Source organism: Oncorhynchus mykiss, chromosome 2 (assembly GCF_013265735.2).
Source record: "Oncorhynchus mykiss isolate Arlee chromosome 2, USDA_OmykA_1.1, whole genome shotgun sequence".
NCBI classification, from domain to species: domain Eukaryota; kingdom Metazoa; phylum Chordata; class Actinopteri; order Salmoniformes; family Salmonidae; genus Oncorhynchus; species Oncorhynchus mykiss.
This window is the reverse complement of record NC_048566.1, coordinates 27,977,175-28,001,743: the sequence shown is the minus strand read 5'-3', so window position 1 is coordinate 28,001,743 and position 24,569 is coordinate 27,977,175. Positions and strand designations below refer to the sequence as shown.

General features: G+C 46.5%; 1 protein-coding gene across 13 annotated transcripts in view; it reads left to right on the top strand.

Annotated features, from left to right (window-relative positions):
• LOC110485663 (regulating synaptic membrane exocytosis protein 2) overlaps positions 1-24,569 on the top strand; it is a 216,587-nt gene that overhangs the window by 148,232 nt on the left and 43,786 nt on the right. For 7 of the 13 annotated variants that reach the window (XM_036944152.1, XM_036944163.1, XM_036944154.1 and 4 more), the window contains 4 exons: positions 6,537-6,722; positions 8,312-8,424; positions 19,886-19,918; positions 21,447-21,550. In XM_036944152.1, coding sequence (XP_036800047.1) covers positions 6,537-6,722; positions 8,312-8,424; positions 19,886-19,918; positions 21,447-21,550 — 436 coding nt within the window. Of the gene's footprint in view, positions 1-3,670; positions 3,688-6,536; positions 6,723-8,311; positions 8,425-19,885; positions 19,919-20,312; positions 20,538-21,446; positions 21,551-24,569 lie in introns of those variants that run through there. The other 6 variants (XM_036944190.1, XM_036944201.1, XM_036944206.1 and 3 more) reach the window with 4 other exon arrangements.

Genomic DNA, 24,569 nt, shown 5'->3' with positions numbered 1-24,569 from the left:
ATTTCTCCCTTCTCGGACAAATATACTGTATATGCATCAGTGTAGTGTGTAGCCTTTTGTAGTCAGTAGAATTAAACAGGTGAGACACTCTATGGCCCATATACTCTTTGAAAAAAAGGTGCTATCTAGAACCTAAAAGGGTTCTTCGGCTGTCCCCATAGAAGAACACCTTTCTGGTTCCAGGTAGAACCCGTTTTGGTTCCAGGTAGAACCCTTTTTGGTTCCATGTAGAACCCTTTCCCCAGACAATTCTATATGGATCCAAAAAGGTACACACTTCATCCATACAGTATCGGGATCACTCCTCCGCTCAGTCACTCCTCATTTCGGCTTCAAAAACACATATACATATCCTCTCTCCACATACTTTTCATACATTTGCCACAGTTTCATCATTGATTACATATCTTTATTGGTAGACAAATACATAGCCAGCTATTTGTTATTTTTGATTGTACCTTGAGATATACCTCAAAGAAACTAGCCTGTCAATACTGTGAAATGTATGTTTGTGAAGAGTTGTCCAACAGAGGTAGTTCCCCCTGCCCAGTGCCCACCCTGTGTTGTACCACTGTATACATCAGTATATGAATCCTATATATCTGATATACACTCTTTATGGTGGCACCCATCCACAGCGGTCAAGGTGGATGTTGTGTTTGGATCAAACCACAAGAGAATAGTAGAGGTACAGAGAGTTGGTGCCCCCCCATCAACTGTCCCCTTCACAGCCTACAGAGAGTTGGTGCGCCCCCATCAACTGTACAGAGAGTTGGTGCACCCCCATAAACTGTCCCCTTCACAGCCTACAGAGAGTTGGTGCGCCCCCATCAACTGTACAGAGAGTTGGTGCGCCCCCATCAACTGTCCCCTTCACAGCCTACAGAGAGTTGGTGCGCGATCAACTGTCCCCTTAACAGTCTACAGAGAGTTGGTGCGTACCCATCAACTGTCCCCTTTACAGTCTACAGAGAGTTGGTGCGTACCCATCAACTGTCCCTTAACAGTCTACAGAGAGTTGGTGCGTACCCATCAACTGTCCCTTAACAGTCTACAGAGAGTTGGTGCGTACCCATCAACTGTCCCCTTTACAGTCTACAGAGAGTTGGTGCGTACCCATCAACTGTCCCCTTTACAGTCTACAGAGAGTTGGTGCGTACCCATCAACTGTCCCCTTTACAGTTTACAGAGAGTTGGTGCGCCCCCATCAACTGTCCCCTTCACAGCCTACAGAGAGTTGGTGTGCGATCAACTGTCCCCTTAACAGTCTACAGAGAGTTGGTGTGCCCCCATCAACTGTCCCCTTAACAGTCTACAGAGAGTTGGTGCGCCCCCGTCAACTGTCCCCTTAACAGTCTACAGAGAGTTGGTGCGCCCCCATGAACTGTCCCCTTAACAGCCTACAGAGAGTTGGTGTGCCCCTATCAACTGTCCCCTTAACAGTCTATAGAGAGTTGGTGTGCCCCCATCAACTGTCCCCTTAACAGTCTACAGAGAGTTGGTGCGCCCCCATCAACTATCCCCTTAACAGTCTATAGAGAGTTGGTGTGCCCCCATCAACTGTCCCCTTAACAGTCTACAGAGAGTTGGTGCGCCCCCATCAACTATCCCCTTAACAGCCTACAGAGAGTTGGTGCGCCCCCATCAACTGTCCCCAACAGTCTGCAGAGAGTTGTTGCGGTTCCATCAGTTGTCCCCAGGGTCATGTGAAAACCAGGTTCCGTCCACAGGTTCATGACCTTCTCTCTCTCTCTCTGTCCCACCTGACCAACCTGGTATTAAGGTATTTTTAAAACACACATTGACTCCCTCTGACCGCTCTCTTTTCGCCAGCCGCAACCACCGCATATCCAACATCAGTCGAGAAGAGGCTGTCAGGTTACTGCGCTCCACTAGGATGTCCCGAGCCCACTCAGAGGGCGCGTACTCCTCCTCTGCTTCCGTCGACTATGACTACAAGAGGTATTCACATTACAGTGTCTCTACGTATATTTACACAGTCAGCCATTTTGTGGGTATTTTTCTCTGTAGTCGTCTGTATGACATTAAAACATTTTCTATGTGATTGTATAAAGGTGATGAACCCCACGTGATATCCTGGGTGATATCCCGGGTGATATCTGGTTCAGGAGCATGTCATCACAGCTCTGCTCAAGTTGTGTACTAGACCCATAAACCACACAACTGCCTCCAATTACTGTGTAATATAGAGGCTGCTGCGAGCTCACGTGTCTCCACATCGGTTGTGACACATGTATCGTACTCTGTTGATGTTTTGTTGTCATGCCTACTTGTCTACCATCAGTGGTAAGATGACAAGTTGTGTTTGTGATCAGTGGTGTCCTGTTTGTATCTGGGTAAATAAAGACTGGCTGGTCATTGGTAGCTCTGATGCTCAGCTCTACAGGTAATACTGTATAAGGGCTGCATTGAACAAAAGGACACATGGCCTTTTGATGCTGCTGGTGGTAATGGGATGTTTACCTTTCCTTTATTAATGCATGGTTGTCTCTCTAACATTACCTCCGCCATCTTGGATGACCTTGTTCATTATCAACAGTGGTTAACTGTATGTCTGCAGTTTGATTTGATCTGGCCCTCTCTGTCGTATTTTTATCTGAAGAAGAAGGAGAACTGCCTAGCCATTTCTCCATGCTGACTCTGAGGGTCTGTCTCTTTCTCTTCTGTCCTGGACCTGAGTGACTTTCTCTATGCTAAGAGTGCTAAGTATGGGAAGCTCAGCACTGCCCCATGCCCAGGCTGTTCCAGCCCTATGATGGCCTAGGTTCAGGCTCAGGTTGCCCCCAGGTGCGTGTGCCAGGCCCAATGTTGTGATGTGCCAGTTCAGCGGGCTGGGCCGAGCCGAGTACTCCCAAATGACGCCCTAGTCCTAATATAATGCAATACTTTTGACCAGAGTCCTATGGGCCCTGGTAAAATGTAGTGCACTAAATAGAGAATAGGGTGTCATTTGGAACGTCACACTCTCAGCACCCCCTGGAGAAATGCTGCAAATAGCTCCTCCTGGGCTCCCATCGCTGCCATCTGGCTGTCAGTCAAAAACCACACGCCACGCATTTTCTCTCCAGGAGAAAGAAAATGATGAGTCGTCAGAACTGAGGCAGCGCAACTGACTTTATTAAAGTGTCACAAAGTTTCCCTGAGCGAGGCCGCGGCCCAGATAGCTTCACTCTCTCTGACTGTCTGTAGATTGGCAGGGAGATGAATGGTTCTCACGTCCCATGGCAGTAACACAGTCATAGAGGAGAGGAGAATAGATGTCCCTTCTACTCCCATTCCAACTGTGTGCCTTCTCTTTCTGCTATAGCCAGAACCATTAGGAGAGAGACAGAGGGAGGAAGAGAGTCAGAGGGAGAGGGAGAGAGACGGAGGGAGAGTCAGAGAGTCGGAGGGAGAGTCAGAGAGTCGGAGGGAGAGTCAGAGAGTCGGAGGGAGAGTCAGAGAGATGGAGGGAGGGAGAGTCAGAGAGAAGGAGGGAGGGAGAGTCAGAGAGACGGAGGGAGGGAGAGTCAGAGAGACAGGGAGGTAGAGTCAGAGAAACAGAGAGGGAGAGTCAGAGAGATGGAGAGGGAGAGTCAGAGAGACAGAGAGGGAGAGTCAGAGAGACGGGGAGGGAGAGTCAGAGAGACGGAGGGAGGGAGAGTCAGAGAGACAGAGGGAGGGAGAGTCAGAGAGACGGAGGGAGGGAGAGTCAGAGAGTCAGAGAGACAGGGAGGTAGAGTCAGAGAGACAGGGAGGGAGAGTCAGAGAGATGGAGAGGGAGATTCAGAGAGACGGAGAGGGAGAGACGGAGAGGGAGAGTTGGAGAGACGGAGAGGGAGAGTTGGAGAGACGGGGAGGGAGAGTCGGAGAGACGGGGAGGGAGAGTCGGAGAGGGGGAGACGGAGAGGGGGAGTCGGAGAGACGGAGAGGGGGAGTCGGAGAGACGGAGAGGGGGAGTCGGAGAGGGAGAGGGGGAGTCGGAGAGACGGAGAGGGGGAGTTGGAGAGACGGGGAGGGAGAGTCGGAGAGACGGGGAGGGAGAGTCGGAGAGGGGGAGACGGAGAGGGGGAGTCGGAGAGACGGAGAGGGGGAGTCGGAGAGACGGGGAGGGGGAGTCGGAGAGACAGGGAGGGAGAGTCGGAGAGACGGGGAGGGGGAGTCGGAGAGACGGGGAGGGGGAGTCGGAGAGACGGAGAGGGGGAGTCGGAGAGGGGGAGTCGGAGAGACGGAGAGGGGGAGTCGGAGAGACGGGGAGGGAGAGTCGGAGAGACGGGGAGGGAGAGTCGGAGAGACAGGGTGGGAGAGTCGGAGAGACGGAGAGGGGGAGTCGGTGAGGGAGAGGGGGAGTCGGAGAGGGAGAGACGGAGAGGGAGAGTCGGAGAGACGGAGAGGGGGAGTCGGTGAGGGGGAGACGGAGAGGGAGAGACGGAGAGGGAGAGTCGGAGAGACGGGGAGGGAGAGTCGGAGAGACGGGGAGGGAGAGTCGGAGAGATGGAGAGGGGGAGTCGGAGAGGGAGAGACGGAGAGGGAGAGTCAGAGAGACGGAGAGGGAGAGTCAGAGAGACGGAGAGGGAGAGTCAGAGAGACGGAGAGGGAGAGTCAGAGAGACGGAGAGGGAGAGTCAGAGAGACGGAGAGGGAGAGTCAGAGAGACGGAGAGGGAGAGTCAGAGAGACGGAGGGAGGGAGAGTCAGAGAGACGGAGAGGCTCAGAGCCCCGGGTGAGTCGCTGCGGCCCCTGAGAACAGGTCCCTGCCAGCACAGTAGATCTAGACAGTGACCTTGGATAGACGCCATGCTTCTCACACTGTTGGCTGTAGAACTAGACTAAAGTATTTGACTGTCCCGAATGGCATCCTACTCCCTTTATAGAGGACTACTTTTGACCAGGGCCCACAGGGTTGAGATAGCAAGTCTATATTGAGTGGGACCTCATATTGTAGCTGCTTCAGTAGATGTATAGTTTTAGCAGGAGGAATGCAGTGGGAGACAAGGTAATAACAGTGTAGATGTTACAGTAGATGTATAGTTTTAGCAGGAGGAATGCAGTGGGAGACAAGGTAATAACAGTGTAGATGTTACAGTAGATGTATAGTTTTAGCAGGAGGAATGCAGTGGGAGACAAGGTAATAACAGTGTAGATGTTACAGTAGATGTATAGTTTTAGCAGGAGGAATGCAGTGGGAGACAAGGTAATAACAGTGTAGATGTTACAGTAGCACCGGTGCTGTAGTCGATCTAACTAGACTTTTAATGTTTCTACTGTGCAACAAAGGTGTGCAAAGTATTATCTGAGTATATACTAACCACACCAGACTTGGGCTGTTTGAATTAGTATTTTGACCGGTTTGAAATCCCAAGGGAATATCCTGAACAGTAGAGAGAGAGCGCGAGCTATGGTGATTCCGACATCTCCTTTACTGTTCAAAGCCATAAGTCTCTGGACATAACGACCTGAGGTTCGTAGACCACAAATGATTATGATGATGGTCACCAACGTTAAAGTCTCAGGCAACGTAAGGTCGTTCACTGGCTGATGAAGTGGCTGTGTTGCGATTGGGTGGGTTACAACTGGAGTGACCGCTGTATTGCGATTGGCTGGTGTTGAACAGGAGTGACCCGAATGCTGTGTTGCGATTGGCTAGCCTACAGCATCAGGAGTGACCGCTTTGTTGCAATTGGCAGCTTTACAACAGGAAGCAGGAAGCATGGCCTCTGTTGGACAACTTTTCACTCTTAACATTTCACTATTTAACTGTGCTGCCACCGTGTCCTCAGTGTTTGTGTTTGCTGGTGTCACTTTGCAAATGCTGCTCATGTCAGATGATAATCCACATCGGGTCTAAGTAAGGCATTTTTCTTCATGAGCATTTGCAACGACAATGATTTGTCTAACTGATATGACCTGATTTTCAGATATACACATGCTATTGAGAGGTAATGACACTTACTGCCTATGAAGACACTTATGGAACAACGATACAAAACAACAGCAAATTCATGTTTTTATTGTACATAATGATACTGTGTAGATTTTCTTGTGTACACAGTGTATGTATGTGAAATGCATTTTATTCCATTTTATTTCCAAACTACTCAAAAGTGCCAAAAATATATTTTCTTTGTCTTTTTCCAACTAGATTTCAGTTACATTTTACAATGGCAGGGCGGAGACAGCTTTCGGCATGTACCTTGCAGGAGTATAGTAAGCTAGTGGGCTGAATGGAAACCAACCAACACATGCTAATCCACGATTCTCTCACATCTCACCCAGTGTCTTTCACTCACAGACAGATTCCAAAGGGCCTCCCACTCACTCACTCAGTCACCTACCACGGATGAGGGACACATTGTCCCCTGCCTGTCCCTGTCCCTCCCTGTCACACCTGCTATGTCCTGTTCCTACTCTACTGTAGGTGCCAGCAGGGCCCTATGGGGCCCAGTCCAGGGACCCAGGGCATGCATCACTCTGCTGTATCATGTCACCTGATCATCAGCAGCAGCTTCCTTCCCTTCTCTCAATAACGTGTTGCAGGAACCACGGAGCCGTTGACAGGCATGTGTATCACAGCAGGTCCAGGTCAGCTGACCAGCGTCCCGCGCTAGAGCGCACCACCACCTCCCGCTCGCGGTCCACGGAGCGGCCTGACTCCGCCCTCATGAGGTCCATGCCGTCTTTACCCTCCGGACGCTCCGCCCCTCCCTCACCTGCCTTAACGAGGTGACCAGACAGACACATCTACAGGAGGCTGGTGTCACTATAAATCAGACAATGGCCTCATTGTAATGGCTGGAATGGAATTCATCGATTGGAATCAAAAACATGCGTTTGATGTGTTTCATACTTCTGCCATTGCAGCCGTTACAATGAGCCCATCCTCCGACTTCTCCTCCCACCAGCCTCCACTGCATAGCTACTGCCCCACCAATCCAAAGAATAACAACCACCACCCGCCCCTCTCTCTGCCTGTCTCACTGCAACCAACCACCAACCCCCCACCACCCACCCAGCATCCAATCAGCATCCAGCCAGCTCCCCACTTTATCATTTACTCCGCCCCCCCTCCTAAAGCAACGAATGGTGCTGCATTTCCTTCCCCATCCCAGACTGGTAGTAGATTAGATAGTAACTCTTTTTGTTTTTGGAGCACACTACTTATACACCACTCAGACTGAGTATAGTAGTGATGGATCACCATTGTGCTTTTCTGTCTTTACTAACATTACCTGTTATTATCCTGTAATTACATTTTTTTATTCCAGTTTTTTTTTCTTCAATATTTTGTAGAACGTCAGATCGCATGATCGCATTGGTCCACATTGAACGAACACCCAACGAGCGCTGTCCTCACTCTTTCCTTGCAGCTTGATGGGTCGAGTGAAACATGCCATTCATCAGCTTTGTTGCAAAACTGATGCTACATTATCTCTAGCATGTCATGTGCCAAATGTCATTGTTTTGATGTGCTTTAGAGTTCACAAACTGGTAGGTGCTGACATGAATTAGAAGGAACCCAGATACCCTGCTTTGGCCTACACCAGATATGTAGAATTTATTCAAATCAGTCAGCAAACTACCAATTACAAATGAGCTTGATCATCTGTTATGTGCTTTTAATTCGAGTATGGTTAAGATACCAGTATTCCTCAATACTAGACATTTTCAGGTAATAACTTTTAGTCATTAATGTTTAGCAAATGAAGTATTAATTCAAGCTACAGTATTAAATTGATGCTTCTACATAGCCTGACTTCAAAACATATTCTCAGAACCCCTTTTGAATACAGATGTGTTTAACAGACACAGATGCTCAACTGGCAGTTGGTGTAAAAACACAATACAAGTCTTATGGGAGAAAGAATATCTGTTGAGAATACGTTCAATACGATAGATTGAAAAAAATACACTACAGAAAGTAAAAGGCAGTTAGTTATTAATTGATCAGGTAATTGATCTGTTATGTGTCCAGCTTTCACCGATCCAACAACATGGCAGCATCCCTGGTTGAGCATGGACATGATTGTACACAACATGTCCAGTATATACAGTATGTGTTTGATACAATCTTTTTTCCATGTTTGGTTCATTACCAACCCCAGTAGACAGTAGTAGTTTGTTTGTTTGATGTGTTGATGTTTCAACAACCAGCCTGAAACCATCCTCTCCTCTTACATAACAAAGCAAAGCACGCTGGGAAATGTAGTCCTTCTGCTTGTCCGGGATCTTCCAACCAATCACAGGTCAGCTCTGTGCCTGACCTCTGATCCTTGACTCACCCGGACTGTACCACTTTGTGCCTCCCTCCGTAGGGCGAACCCCCGCAGCGGATCGGCCCAAACCAGCCCCACCAGTACCCCCATGTCCGACAGGAGAGGAGGTCGGCAACTACCACAGCTTCCACCCACAGGGACCAAGGGCAGAAGTAAGTTCTCAGCTTTATTTCCCATACCCTGCTCTGGGCCTCTCTGGTTGCTTTGGTTTGGTGACACCTTAAGGCTTTTCTCCATTGGTCACTATGGTCACTTACTTTGGAACAGGTTTGACTTTGATTGAAGCTTCTCTTTGTCAGAAGCAATTGTTTCTTGTTATTTTCTAGTCTTTAGCTGGGAATGGCACCTTGAGATATTGGTTATTTTGTGCCATAAACCTCTGAGTGGGGAAAAGACTCATAACAAGTTTAACAGATACTGCTGTCTGTGGGTTCTCTCTGGTCAGTTGCTCATGAACGACAGAGCTTGGCTCAGAATTCCTTGTTAAGCTGTGTCTTCTGTTTTAGTGAGTTTGTGTGTCTTATGGTCTCAGTACTATATATATCTTGTCAGTGTTAACCAGGGTGTCCTGTAGAAGGTTCACAACATGCATTGTAACCTTGGTCAGTTACCAGGGTCCTGGTAGGACCAGGGTCCTGTTCAGTAGCACATCAAAACAAAACGTTTTACAACGGATAATGAGAATCTGTGTTCTGATAGGACAAGTTCAGAGAGAACCTCCCTGTTTCACTACGTTTCAAAACGCTTCCTCTCTACTGAACAGCCCTGATTACAGTGGTCCACAGCACCCCCTGTCTGTCTCTCACTCCCTGACTGTGTGACCTAGCAGTCCTGTGTCCTAGCTTAGCCTCCTAGTCTTCTTCTGGTTCCTACACTGGGTCAGTGTTGTCATCTAGCATCGTAGCCTCCTAGTCTTCTTCTGGTTCCTACACTGGGTCAGTGTTGTCATCTAGCATCGTAGCCTCCTAGTCTTCTTCTGGTTCCTAAACTGGGTCAGTGTTGTCATCTAGCATCGTAGCCTCCTAGTCTTCTTCTGGTTCCTACACTGGGTCAGTGTTGTCATCTAGCATCGTAGCCTCCTAGTCTTCTTCTGGTTCCTCCACTGGGTCAGTGTTGTCATCTAGCATCGTAGCCTCCTAGTCTTCTTCTGGTTCCTACACTGGGTCAGTGTTGTCATCTAGCATCGTAGCCTCCTAGTCTTCTTCTGCTTCCTACACTGGGTCAGTGTTGTCATCTAGCATCGTAGCCTCCTAGTCTTCTCCTGGTTCCTCCACTGGGTCAGTGTTGTCATCTAGCATCGTAGCCTCCTAGTCTTCTTCTAGTTCCTCCACTGGGTCAGTGTTGTCATCTAGCATCATAGCTTCCATGTTTTTCAGTTGTCATGAGGTCTGAGATCTCTGGAGCAGCGCTGTGAATTGACAGATTAGCTGAGTGGTGATTGGAGGGAGCGGGCCACGGGAGAGAAGGAGAAGGGAGCAAGAGAGAGAGGAGAGCAGAGAGAGGGAGAGGAGAGCAGAGAGAGAGAGAGGAGAGCAGAGAGAGAGAGAGGAGAGCAGAGAGAGAGGAGAGCAGAGAGAGAGAGAGGAGAGCAGAGAGAGAGAGAGGAGAGCAGAGAGAGAGAGAGGAGAGCAGAGAGAGAGAGGGAGGTAGAAAGCAGAGAGAGAGAGAGGAGAGCAGAGAGAGAGAGAGGAGAGCAGAGAGAGAGAGGAGAGCAGAGAGAGAGAGAGGAGAGCAGAGAGAGAGAGGGAGGTAGAAAGCAGAGAGAAAGAGAGGAGAGCAGAGAGAGAGAGGAGAGCAGAGAGAGAGGAGAGCAGAGAGAGAGGAGAGCAGAGAGAGAGGAGAGCAGAGAGAGAGAGAGGAGAGCAGAGAGAGAGAGAGGAGAGCAGAGAGAGAGAGGGAGATAGAAAGCAGAGAGAGAGAGAGGAGAGCAGAGAGAGAGAGAGGAGAGCAGAGAGAGAGAGAGAGGAGAGCAGAGAGAGGGAGAGGAGAGCAGAGAGAGAGAGGGAGGTAGAAAGCAGAGAGAAAGAGAGGAGAGCAGAGAGAGAGAGGAGAGCAGAGAGAGAGAGAGGAGAGCAGAGAGAGAGAGGAGAGTAGAGAGAGAGAGGGAGGTAGAAAGCAGAGAGAAAGAGAGGAGAGCAGAGAGAGAGAGAGGAGAGCAGAGAGAGAGAGGGAGGTAGAAAGCAGAGAGAAAGAGAGAAAGCCTAGCTGGTGCTGAGAACTTGTCAAAGCACTCTCAGAACTCCTTCATCATTGTCAGAAACCATGAGCACTCCTCTCTCCTCCTAGTCTGCAGCCAGCCAGTCTCTCTCATATCCCCCTTCCCATCTCCCCATCTCTCCTATGTCCCTCCTCCCTCTCCCTCTGTCCCCATCTCTCTCCTCTCCCCCTCTCTCCCTCTGTCCCCACCTCCCCGTTCCTGTCTCTCCGCCTCTATCCTCTGTCTCTCTCCTCCCTTCCAGTTTCTCTCCTCTCTCTGTGATGGGGTATGGGGGAGGCATTCTAATGTATTGATCCGACCCTGGGCTAACGCTCACACAGAGCCCTACAGCATGACACAGCCAGGACTTATCTAATCATGGCACTAATGCTGCTGCTGCTGCACGTGGTACTGATCCATAGAGGCCAGGCCAGGGGACTTGGAGTTAGCTGGGCTGGGCTGGGCTGACTGAGCTGACTGGGCTGACTGGGCTGACTGGGCTGGGCTGGGCTGACTGGGCTGGGCTGGGCTGACTGGGCTGGGCTGGGCTGGGCTGGGCTGACTGGGCTGGGCTGGGCTGACTGGGCTGGGCTGGGCTGGGCTGGGCTGGGCTGGGCTGGGCTGGGCTGGGCTGACTGGGCTAGGCTGACTGGGCTGGGCTGGGCTGGGCTGGGCTGGGCTGGGCTGGGCTGGGCTGGGCTGGGATTCAAATAGGAGGGTTGTTTGAAATGTTGAGGTAACAGAAATCAAGGCAGAACAGGGAATGTATATCCAGTCAGGTGTGTGTGATTGTACCTTTGTGTTTCCTGCCTTGACAAAGGATCCATGTTGTTGCATCATGCTGGCTTCAGTTAGATTTGTATTTATTAACCAGGAAGTCCCATTGAGCTCAGAATACCTCTTTTACAAGGTTTTACAAGGTTGTGATATAGTATCTGTGGTGACCCCTGTTGAACCGTCCTGCCTTGATTTTATTGTTCCTTTATGTGGACAGGGAAGTCAACATTGAGACCTGAACTAGCTTTGACGGCTTTAGCCACAAACCAAGTGATATCTAATCAGCCCCTGTTCCTGTTGTTATCTATCTGTTTCTACTACGACCCCCGACCGCTCAGGGGGAACATGGGAGGAGCTAGAGCGGCCTACTGGTGACCTTTGCCCTCAAGAGCAGTACGAAGCACAGCCAGGTGTGTCTATCTACTGGTGTGTCTCAGAGCAGACTGAGCCTTAAGACTTCCTGGTTCACCTCTGTCACCTTTATGTATGTGCCTCTCTGCTGAGAACTCCACGCCAGATCTGGGTCCAATACATGATGTACTTAAGCTGCACTTTATTAGTTTGCCTGGTACCATAGGAACCAATAGAATAGTCCCAAAACACTGCAAACTCTAATTTGACCCTGCCTGGTCCACACAGCCTGTACTGGATGGACTATGATGTTGTACCTTCTGTATAAGCCCTACAGCCATTCTGGCCCTGACCCAAAACCCTTCAAATGTGATCATTTGTTGAGCCAGTATTGTATGAAGGTACTGGCTAGAATAAGAGTGTCCAAGGTTGTGTTGGCAGGAGCTGGAGTTTCCCACAGGTCTCTCTTCCTAGTTCCTCCTCACCCATCTGTCTGTTCATTCATTCAGTTAAGTCTTCTGTGTGATAGTAGTAGAATATCTTGGTCATGAAACATGCAGTATACTTCTTGGGCGTTCATATCTGCATGCGTTTGGTCTGCGTGTGTGTGCGTGTGTACATTTATTCTTACAAGTGTGCGGGCGTGCAAACACCTGCACGTCTTTGTGTAGGGTCGTGTGTGTGTGTGTGTGCCTGCCTCTGTGCACGCATCCGTGTTCCATGATCTCATAAAGCTCCATCTGTGTCCCACTACCGTTCAGACTGTGAGGACAGGCCTCAGCCAGGCCCACCTGTGAATGGGAGGAAAGGCAAGTGCACTCAGGAGTGTGCCTTGCGGTGGTGTGTCCTCAATAGTGCCCTCAGGGGTGTGTCAGTGCTGTGGGACTCTGCATGCCAGTTAGAGCTTCCATAGTTAAATTAGTCAACTTTCTTCCGTGCTTCTGTCTCTCTTTTATCCACATTTCATATTTTCTGAGATGATGAATGTGATTGATTAGATTTGGGTTGATTTGCAGTGTTTAACTAACCTGGGTGAGTGTGTGGTGATGATAACAAGGATGATCTTCATCATTATGACGATGATGATAATGAGGTTGAGACTGATGCTAATAAGTCCAGAGTTTTGTCTCCCTGAGCTCTTATAGTCGTGGGTGCCCCAGCCCCATCACAACCACACACCACTAATCTACTCTGCCCTTTAATTGAAGGGTTTGAGAATCAATGTTCAGCCCTTTATCCCCATGTCACAACCACACAATTCAATAGAACAGTATTAGTTACATATACTGTATAGCTCCATGGTCAAATCTGCCGTTTGGAATTAAAGATCATTTCAATTAGACATGTAAGATTTTCGTGCTTCAGTCAAAGCGCCACTTATTGAGATTTAAGTAAATCTAGTGGAGGAAAAGGGATGCATGCTGGGATTGCAGTTTGAAGAGTTTAAGTTGAACCAGTAACCTTAGACACAACATTCATGCAACTGGTTGTTGGTCGTTAGTAGATGTTCCAATTTAAATGCTAAATGTCATTAAACTGTCGATAACAGTTTGTAAATCCTCCTTGATAATGTGCCAACAAAAGATGTACAGATCTGCAATATTAATTTGATCACTCTGTTGTCATAGATCATTTCCTTGCACAGCAGGAAATACAAATTGTAATCTATTCAAGGTTTAAAAAGGCTTCTGAAGTTTGTAATTTCCACTTTAAAATGTCAGACTTGATTTGACCTAACGAAAAATGTATCTTCCCCTACAAAAATATCAAATAATTAATTAATTCATTATAATCCTTTTAATAATTTACATTTCCTGTTGCAATAGGATTATTTACCTGCTGTGGAGAAGCAGGGTCAAATTAAAATAGTCCGTCAATTCGAAATATCATTACCACTACTGGCCAGCAGATGGCGCAAAATTCCTAATCTTAGTAAGGAGCTGTCCATGATTGAAGTGCTGAACCTGGCTCCCTTTCCCTGTCGCCACCTCGTTTCGCAATAAAGACACACCAGCATACACGGTCTACATATTCATGATAATGAAACAGATGAATTAATACAGCTGTATTTTTCTTTTATCTATCCTTTAGATTGTTTAACAACATTGTTTGGTACCTAATACCCATTCAGTGTATCCCATCCATACTAATAACTTTATTTTGTTGATTCCTCCCATGCCCCTGTATCCATGATCATTATAATGTTGACCATATAGCTGACCATAACCTCCACCACAGGATGAACTGTGTTCTCTCCCAGGTGACTGTCAGTGAGGTATCTTAGGGTTTTCCTGAGTGCAGCACTATTAATTGAGAGAGAGTTATAGAAATTTGCCAACTGTTTGGTTACACCTCATGATGAATCTTGATGGAATCCATCCCACATGTTTAAATAGGAAAGGTTCATTCAATTCAAAAAGCTTTATTGCCACAAATGTACACAACAAAAAAAGTATATTTGACAAGAACACTGTCTGTTGTTGTTTGCTGATGAAAGGTGCTTCATGCCTCTTTACTGTGAGTGTCATCAACAGCTCCTCTGTCTGCTGTCTGTCTGTCTCTCCCTGCCCTGCCTCAGAGGTGACATGGGAGGACCAGCAGAAAGGCCTCAATGGTTCTCTTTCTGACGGAGGAACACAGCCAGGTTTGTCTTGGGTTGTGGTCCCAAATGGCACCCTGTTTCCTACAGTATGTAGTGTACTACTTTTAACCAGGGCCCATAGGGCACTACTTTTAACCAGGGCCCATAGAGCACTACTTTTAACCAGGGCCCATAGAGCACTACTTTTAACCAGGGCCCATAGAGCACTACTTTTAACCAGGGCCCATAGAGCACTACTTTTGACCAGGGCCCATAGAGCACTACTTTTAACCAGGGCCCATAGAGCACTACTTTTGACCAGGGCCCATAGGGCACTACTTTTAACCAGGGCCCATAGAGCACTACTTTTGACCAGGGCCCATAGAGCACTACTTTTAACCAGGGCCCATAGAGCACTACTTTTGACCAGGGCCCATAGAGCACTACTTTTAACCAGGGCCCATAGAGCACTACTTTTGACCAGGGCCCATAGAGCACTACTTTTAACCAGGGCCCATAGAGCACTACTTTTGACCAGGGCCCATAGAGCACTACTTTTAACCAGGGCCCATAGGGCGCTACATTTAACTTGGGCCCATAGAGCACTACTTTTAACCAGGGCCCTTAGGGAACTACTTTTGACCAGGGCCCATAGAGCACTACTTTTGACCAGGGCCCATAGGGAACTACTTTTGACCAGGGCCCATAGAGCACTACTTTTAACCAGGACCCATAGAGCACTACTTTTGACCAGGGCCCATAGAGCACTACTTTTGACCAGGGCCCATAGAGCACTACTTTTAACCAGGGCCCATAGAGCACTGGTCAAAAGTACTGCACTATACAGGGAATAGGGTGTCATTTGGAATGCATCATTGGAGTGGAGACCTGATGACTTTAACCTAATCTTGGCCCCTGGGGGCCCCTCACTGTGGTTATCCTTATCCAAAGGTCAAAGAGGCTCTGACCTCTATCCTTCTCCTCTCTGTGATGTGCAGTGATGCAGTGTAGCATGAGAGTGTTTGGTTTGGTTTGGTAAGTGGTTTGCTGAGTTAGTTTTGTGGTCGGGTTTCTGAAAACTGACATTTTAGTTTCTTTTAAACATGTCTAATTAATCTCCATAACAATACGGTTTCTGGTATGGGGTGTAGATTTACATGTAAAAGAGTGTTGCCAGGCAAATCAGCTGTGAATGTTTAGAGATATTGTTTCTCAATTAACTTGTTGAGTATCCATGGAAACACATATGTAAATCTCCATGTATTTACATGTAGATCCAATTATGAACCCTTATTATGTGACTGAGTGAGTGTGTGGGACGGACTTCTGGAAGAGCTGTGTCAATGGAAATTGTATATAGGCCTTCTGGAGACAATTAACTTGATTGAAGATCATTTTGAGGTAGATGAGATGAGCATCACTGAAAGTGTTATCCATGATGATAGTCATTAGAGCTTCTCTTACTGCTGAATGAAAGTAGACCGGCTAACTGATACATCATGAATCCATTAGCTAACACCTTGTTAAAATGCACCATGCCACCAGGACACATTTGAATTAAGAGTTGCATACTGACTGTTTTGCTTGGTATAGTTTCCTAGTTGTCACCAGTTTGCTTGCCATGGATTGCAGTGTTGTGGTGTCGTCTTTATTGAACCGTACCTCAGTGAGGGCAGTAGTTAATGACTTCAGCTTTAATGAGGCTTCAATGTTAGTCTCTCTCTCTCTCTCTCTCTCTCTCTCTCTCTCTCTCTCTCTCTCTCTCTCTCTCTCTCTGTCTCTCTCTGTCTCTGTATCTCTCTCTCTCTCTCTGTCTCTGTCTCCCTCTCTCTCTCTCTGTTTCCCTCCCTCTCTCTCTCTCTCTCTCTCTCTGTCTTTCTTTCTCTCGCTCTCTCTCTCTCTCTCTCTCTCTCTCTCTCTCTCTCTCTCTCTCTCTCTCTCTCTCTCTCTCTCTCTCTCTGTGTAGTGCACAGATTATGATACACCCACTATTCTGTGAAAGCATGACATGTGACTGTAGCAATATGCTGAAATCAGTGAATATGTTTCCTGCTGAAGCCATCAAGATTCAACGATGATTCATAGAATGTTTGCAGTCATACTGTCAGCGGTATTGTACAACTCTGTGGGTCAGTATGCTCATACTGTCAGAGGTATTGTACAGCTCTGTGGGTCAGTATGCTCATGCTGTCAGAGGTATTGTACAACTCTGTGGGCCAGTATGCTCATACTGTCAGCGGTATTGTACAACTCTGTGGGTCAGTATGCTCATGCTGTCAGAGGTATTGTACAGCTCTGTGGGTCAGTATGCTCATGCTGTCAGCGGTATTGTACAACTCTGTGGGTCAGTATGCTCATACTGTCAGCGGTATTGTACAACTCTGTGGGTCAGTATGCTCATGCTGTCAGAGGTATTGTACAGCTCTGTGGGTCAGTATGCTCATGCTGTCAGAGGTATTGTACAACTCTGTGGGTCAGTATGCTCATGCTGTCAGAGGTATTGTACAACTCAACTCTGTGGGTCAGTATGCTCATGCTGTCAGAGGTATTGTACAACTCAACTCTGTGGGTCAGTATGCTCATGCTGTCAGAGGTATTGTACAACTCTGTGGGTCAGTATGCTCATGCTGTCAGAGGTATTGTACAACTCAACTCTGTGGGTCAGTATGCTCATGCTGTCAGAGGTATTGTACAACTCAACTCTGTGGGTCAGTATGCTCATGCTGTCAGAGGTATTGTACAACTCTGTGGGTCAGTATGCTCATGCTGTCAGAGGTATTGTACAACTCAACTCTGTGGGTCAGTATGCTCATGCTGTCAGAGGTATTGTACAACTCTGTTGGTCAGTATGCTCATGCTGTCAGAGGAATTGTACAACTCTGTGGGTCAGTATGCTCATGCTGTCAGAGGTATTGTACAACTCAACTCTGTGGGTCAGTATGCTCATACTGTCAGAGGTATTGTACAACTCTGTGGGTCAGTATGCTCATGCTGTCAGAGGTATTGTACAACTCTGTGGGTCAGTATGCTCATGCTGTCAGAGGTATTGTACAACTCTGTGGGTCAGTATGCTCATACTGTCAGAGGTATTGTACAACTCTGTGGGTCAGTATGCTCATACTGTCAGAGGTATTGTACAACTCTGTGTGTCAGTATGCTCATGCTGTCAGAGGTATTGTACAACTCAACTCTGTGTGTCAGTATGCTCATACTGTCAGAGGTATTGTACAACTCTGTGTGTCAGTATGCTCATACTGTCAGAGGTATTGTACAACTCTGTGGGTCAGTATGCTCATACTGTCAGAGGTATTGTACAACTCTGTGTGTCAGTATGCTCATACTGTCAGAGGTATTGTACAACTCAACTCTGTGTGCCAGTATGCTCATACTGTCAGAGGTATTGTACAACTCTGTGGGTCAGTATGCTCATGCTGTCAGAGGTATTGTACAACTCTGTGGGTCAGTATGCTCATGCTGTCAGAGGTATTGTACAACTCTGTGTGTCAGTATGCTCATACTGTCAGAGGTATTGTACAACTCTGTGGGTCAGTATGCTCATGCTGTCAGAGGTATTGTACAACTCTGTGTGTCAGTATGCTCATACTGTCAGAGGTATTGTACAACTCAACTCTGTGTGCCAGTATGCTCATGCTGTCAGGTGATGACTCTTTGACCCCTTTCAACAATCACTGGTCAGTGTTTGGACAAAATGACTCAAGACGAACAAAACAAGGTTGATGATTTGATGACTATCTATATTCTTTACACAATCTTACTGTTCTGTTATTCAGCGCCTCGCCAAAATGTTTGGGTGTGCGTCGAATAATGCATTTGACTAAACAGAGTTTATTTGTGTTATGTAAGGTACACCATTGATGAGTTCACCTAGGACTTTTACCATGCTGTTGTACCATGCTGTTGTAGCATGCTGTTGATGACAAGCATTGACCTACAACTTATACCATGCTGTTGATGACGAGCCAAAAATTGCCTGCTCGCCTTGTTCAGCTACAGTAGGTATCTCTTGACTTGACAATGAGGTGAGGTGAGTTGGCACGGTGATGGGATCAGATCAAAGCTGAACAAGGCAGATGTCTCACAGTGTTGTTTTATTCATGCCTCTCTTAATTATTCAACTTAATGAAGACGGAATTGACCTAAATGCAGATGTTGACTACAGTGCGTTACACATTAAGGCCAATAATCAGTGTCGTCACCTGACCTTACAGATCGGCTCTGTCCCACATGGCACCCTATTCCCTACTTCAAAAGTAGTGGACAAACGTAGGAATTAGGGTGCCGTTTGGGCACAACAACAACTCGTATAGCTGCAGCTGGTCTCCCAGTGGGTGTACATCAAAGCCTTCAACATGGAAGCATACAAGAAGGGGGCAAGAGGAACAGTAGGGGGGTAGGTGGGCACACATCCAGGAGTGGACAGTGTCACTTCAGTGAAGAGAGTCTGTGCGCTAACCATCCCCACCACAGCGTGCCCTGGCATAGTAAGCAGAATCACTATGGCTGTGTGAAGCCACAGTTTGTTCCTTTGTTTATTTTGATCTCTTTTAGCCCACAATGGGGTCTTACTGTATCTTCCAAAATCCCATGAAAATTCAATACCATGACTGCATAACATACAGTAAGTGTATCTCTCTCTCTCTCTCTCTCTCTCTCTCATTATGCAAGATGGTTTGCACACGGCTGGGGGTGATTAATGAAAGGCTGATGAAAGCACAGCTCATCAAAACCTCAGCACATTCTGTTTTCCTCCCAAGACTCAGTGGAGGAATAGGAGTGGGATTATGTACTGGAGTAGGGGGAGATGGCTGTTAATTGGAGGCAAACAGAGGCTCTGGAGAAGAGAGTGGCTGCTAGTCGATCCCAGCTCTCTCTGTTGTGTAACCTGTTCATTCCCAGGGGTATTGGTGGGCCTACTCTCTCTGCCTCAGCCTCAATCACAACAACAAGGTTTCAGAAAGAAAGAAAGAAAGAAAGAAAGAAAGAAAGAAAGAAAGAAAGAAAGAAAGAAAAGTTGATGTGGTACTTATGTCAATTTATTTGACTCTTTTGTTTGGGAGCTTTCTGTTTTGTACCTACTGCCGCCTCTCTGCCTGCTTTTGGTTGTTTAGTTCCAGGCTGTCTGTCTGTCTGTCCGTCTCTCCACAGTAGACTATTAGTCCCTGACTCAAGTGGCTCCCCCACCGCCTCTCTTCTACCTCAAGTCTTTTAGGGTTTCTGTCTGCTTTGTCAGCTCCAACGCTCTTCCTCCCATCCTTAACGTCTACTTGACTGTTTCAGCTCTCTTTCCTCTGGACAGTACACAGCAGCTCACCTTTCCCCCTCTTTGTTTTTCAATAACACTACAGGTCTTTTAGTCCAGCCGCTCCCGGCCTGCACCCTTCTCTTCTCTTCACTTTTCTCCTTGGCTGTCCATTAGTGCAATTTGTGTTAATGTGATCTTTCTTTGTTGTGCTGTATGATTTTGTTTGTGTTGTTGTGCTCTGTGCTTGTTGTTGTTGTCGTTTTTGTGCCACCCCCTCCCCATCATGCCCCCCCCCACACACACTCTGACCCCCTCCCGACCTGTGCGGCGGCCACTGTGAAAGAGGGCCCTCCACAGTGATGTCACTTCCTGTCCATGGTGTCAGCCCTCTCACTCCCATTTCCTGTCTTCTGTCTGTATCTGTGTTTTGTCATGTGACCCCAGAAGACACGGACTCACCAGGTTGGACCAGCTCAGGTCTGTCCCTCCTTCTTCTGTATGCCTCCCCTTTTTACCTCCTTCTCATCTTCCTCATTCCTCCTCTTCTTCATCCCACCTACTCCTGCTTTCTCATGTCCATTCTTCCCTGCTGATTGAGCTTGTTGGAGATGTATTTTTGGGGGGGGAGGGGATGGATTTGACTCAGTTTGTGTGTGCTTGCTTACACGTAAGCATGCATGGTCATACATGTCAACTGTGTTCATTGTAACATGTCTGTTGTTCGGCTATATTCAACCCTGACGACATTTCATTGAGGCATGTTGTACAAATAGAACCTAGGAATCCTGATATGCCACCAAGATGGCAGAAGGGGCATCTCATTCTGTACCATTGTCTTTACAAGGCTTGTTGTTGCTGACGGACAGGACAGGAAATCATATTCACATGTTGCAGAAAAACTAACATGGAGGCTGTCCTTTCATTTCCCATCATTCCTGGAGGTCTTCATTTAGTCTCATCTATTATCTTTCTACATTCATTTGCTCTTTGTTTTCGTGTTTTCTTTCTCTCATGCGCCTGTGCTTCCTCTCCCCACCGGCATCATACAAATCTAAAGTAGAGAGAATGAAAGTGTGTCCAGAGAATGGTGATGCAGGTAAGATGACTAGAGTTACTGTATTCTGCCTGACATCACGAAGTGAGGTCGTCCCAAATGGCACCTAGCCCTTTCCCTAGTCTGTTGGACCGGAGCCACATAGGAACACTATTTAGGGAATAGGGTTCCTCCGATCTGAATACTCCCCACACTACATACTGACTGACCTGACTGACGGACCTAACAGACCTGACTGACTGACCTGACTGACTGACCTAACAGACCTGACTGACCTGACATGCCCACTGTGGCATGTGGACAGTCACGTTTTGCCCCCAAAGCCTCTGTGAGCTCTGGGAGGTTGGTGGCTGCTTAGAAGAAATATTATAAATAATTATTTCAGTAAAACTATGGCTAAGAGTTTGTATAGTAAAGTTAGGGCTCCAGACCCAAAAGAGCATGTCTGAGATTTTGACACGGAATAACTGACACCTTTCATTCAAACCCTTCACGTAAACTCCAAGTGAACCCCTTCATTATGAAATTGAATATCTCTTACAAGTTGTTGTTTGGGTTTTCCGACTGTTATGTGACATCATGGACTGACTGACTGTTGGTGTCTGGGTGAACTAACTCTGAATGCTGCATGCAACACTTTTATACAATAACATTGTCATGTGAAAATGATACCCGAATGAGTTCAGGGTTCCTTAATCAAAGTAGAAACCTTTTTTATGCCGATATCTTGAGGACTTGTTCAGTCAGTGCTTTATACCAGAGCCCCCAAAACATTTCAAAAGACTATTCCTGAGTAGCGTTGCAAAAATCAGTGAATTTCCCCCAAATTCCCAGGTTTTCCAGAAATCCTGGTTGGAGGATAACAGATGATTCCCTTGTGATTCTGGGAGTCTTCCAACCAGGATTTCCCTATTCCTGAGTATGACCTCCACTGACCACTCTGCTCCCTAGGTGCTATGGATGTGGAGGAGAGGACCAGACAGATGAAGCTGAAGGTGAACAAGTTCAAGCAGGGGGCCGGGTGCGACTCCAGACTGGAACAGGACTACAACAAGGCAAGACACAGTGACACAGCCGTCCTTTCCTTTTCATAAGTAGAACATTGTTAGCATCACACTTTTTCTACCAACAAACTGACATGGAGTTACTTTAACACATCCATGTTCAGTACACGTGAAGCAGGACTATCACTCTTAAGGCAAGACCAATATCAGCCCTTCCTTCCCATTCTATTCATAACATGGACATTAAGTAGACACTTTGTATACAAACTGACTTACGGCTAACACAGTAAAATGTTCAGTAAATGTGTCCCGTGCAGCAATCAAATCAAAGCCGAGCAGGATGTTAACCGCATCATACATACAGGATGTTAACCGCATCATACATAGAGGATGTTAACCGCATCATACATGCAGGATGTTAACCGCATCATACATAGAGGATGTTAACCGCATCATACATAGAGGATGTTAACCGCATCATACATACAGGATGTTAACCGCATCATACATACAGGATGTTAACGGCATCATACATACAGGATGTTAACCGCATCATACATACAGGATGTTAACCGCATCATACATGCAGGATGTTAACCGCATCATACATACAGGATGTTAACCGCATCATACAAACAGGATGTTAACCGCATCATACACATAGGATGTTAACCGCATCATACATAGAGGATGTTAACCGCATCATACATACAGGATGTTAACCGCATCATACATACAGGATGTTAACCGCATCATACATACAGGATGTTAACGGCATCATACATACAGGATGTTAACCGCATCATACATAGAGGATGTTAACCGCATCATACATACAGGATGTTAACCGCATCATACAAACAGGATGTTAACCGCATCATACACACAGGATGTTAACCGCATCATACATACAGGATGTTAACCGCATCATACATACAGGATGTTAACCGCATCATACAAACAGGATGTTAACCGCATCATACACACAGGATGTTAACCGCATCATACATACAGGATGTTAACCGCATCATACATACAGGATGTTAACCGCATCATACAAACAGGATGTTAACCGCATCATACATACAGGATGTTAACCGCATCATACATACAGGATGTTAACCGCATCATACAAACAGGATGTTAACCGCATCATACATACAGGATGTTAACCGCATCATACATAGAGGATGTTAACCGCATCATACATACAGGATGTTAACCGCATCATACATACAGGATGTTAACCGCATCATACATACAGGATGTTAACCGCATCATACAAACAGGATGTTAACCGCATCATACATACAGGATGTTAACTGCATCATACATACAGGATGTTAACCGCATCATACATACAGGATGTTAACGGCATCATACATACAGGATGTTAACCGCATCATACATACAGGATGTTAACCGCATCATACATACAGGATGTTAACCGCATCATACAAACAGGATGTTAACCGCATCATACATGCAGGATGTTAACCGCATCATACATACAATTTGGCAAGCTTCATGAACAAGTATACGTACTTACATGAGGTATTATATCAACCCTGTGAATCCATGGTATGTAGCGGTGACTGTGTCCTGAGTCACACAGACAGTAGTCAAGTGAAGTGTGTTTATAAAGAGACCCGAGCCAAGCCTTATAAGAGAAAGAATGTCCATCCTGTCCTGTCTTCCTTTTAAGTGTGTGGAATGATAACTACTGCCCTGGAATACACTAAGCATGCATTACACTTATAGTTCTATGAAAAGCAGGTGGAACATGAAACATTTGTCAACTCTGTTAGTTGTGAGGAGTGCCACAAACTATAACCGTATGTTTACAAACTGTAATGCTCCTCTGGACACAGATAAGCTTTTAATATACCATTTCTTTCTTTGCAGATGATTTTAATATGTTTTAACATCAAGTCTTGGTTCACCAACTTGCTCTAAAAAAAAATTACTAAGATGTCCTTTTCCCATTTCTTGTTTATGCCAAATTATTTTTATTAGCTTACATTTAGGCTTTATAGACCCGAACTAATGGGTTAACAGTATGTTCTATACTGGGAGAAAACTTTACTATCGCTCAATATAATTTGGTTATATAACACAGTATTTCTCTGTGTCCTCCTCCTAGAACATTGGCCATAAGGAATGTGAATGAGTTGCTCTTTGACCAGCAATTGTTTTTGGACGAACGGATCTCCTTAGAAAGCCAACAAATCACTGAAAGCAGAGATTTTGGCCACATGGAAGTTTGTTCTATTGTCCTTTATCTTATAATTTTCTAAGTAATACTTTGATAAATTCCTTCCCCACAAGACTATAACTCTTGCAATAGGCAAATAGTTTATTATCTACATCACATACACTGAGTGTTCTAAACGTTATGACCACCATGACATAGCCTGATCAGGTAAATCCAGGTGAAATCTATGAGGCGGCAGGTACCCTAGCGGTTCAGGTAGCTAAGAGGTTGGGCAAGAAAGGTTGCTGGTTGAAATCCCCAAGTTGACAAGGTGATAAATATGTCGATGTTCTCTTGAGCAAGGCACTTAACCCTAACTGCTCCTGATAGTGGCTCTGGATAAGAGCGTTTGCTAAATGGAAAAATGTCACTTGTCAAATCCACTTTCATCAGTGTAGGTGAAGGGGAGGAGACAGGTTAAAGAAGGACTTTAAAGCCTTGAGATAATTGAGACATGGATTGTGTATGTGTGCCATTCCGAGGGTGAATGGGTAAAAAAAACGTTTGAAGTGCCGGAGGTTGGTGCCACCTCAATTAGGGAGGACGAGCCGTGGTAATGACTGGAGTGGAATCCGTGGACTGGTGTCAAATGCATCAAACACATGGTTTCCATGGATTCCAGGTTTTTAGATGCCATTCCATTTGCTCTGTTCCAGCCATTATTATGAGCCGTTATCTCCTCAGTAGCCTCCACAGGGGGTTTTCCACTTTCAATCGTTTCCTGTGTGTATCAAGAATGGTCCACCACCCAAAGGAGAAGCATTGGTGTCAACATGAGCCAGCATAAAGAGCTTTTTGTTGTTGTTGTCAGCGTTG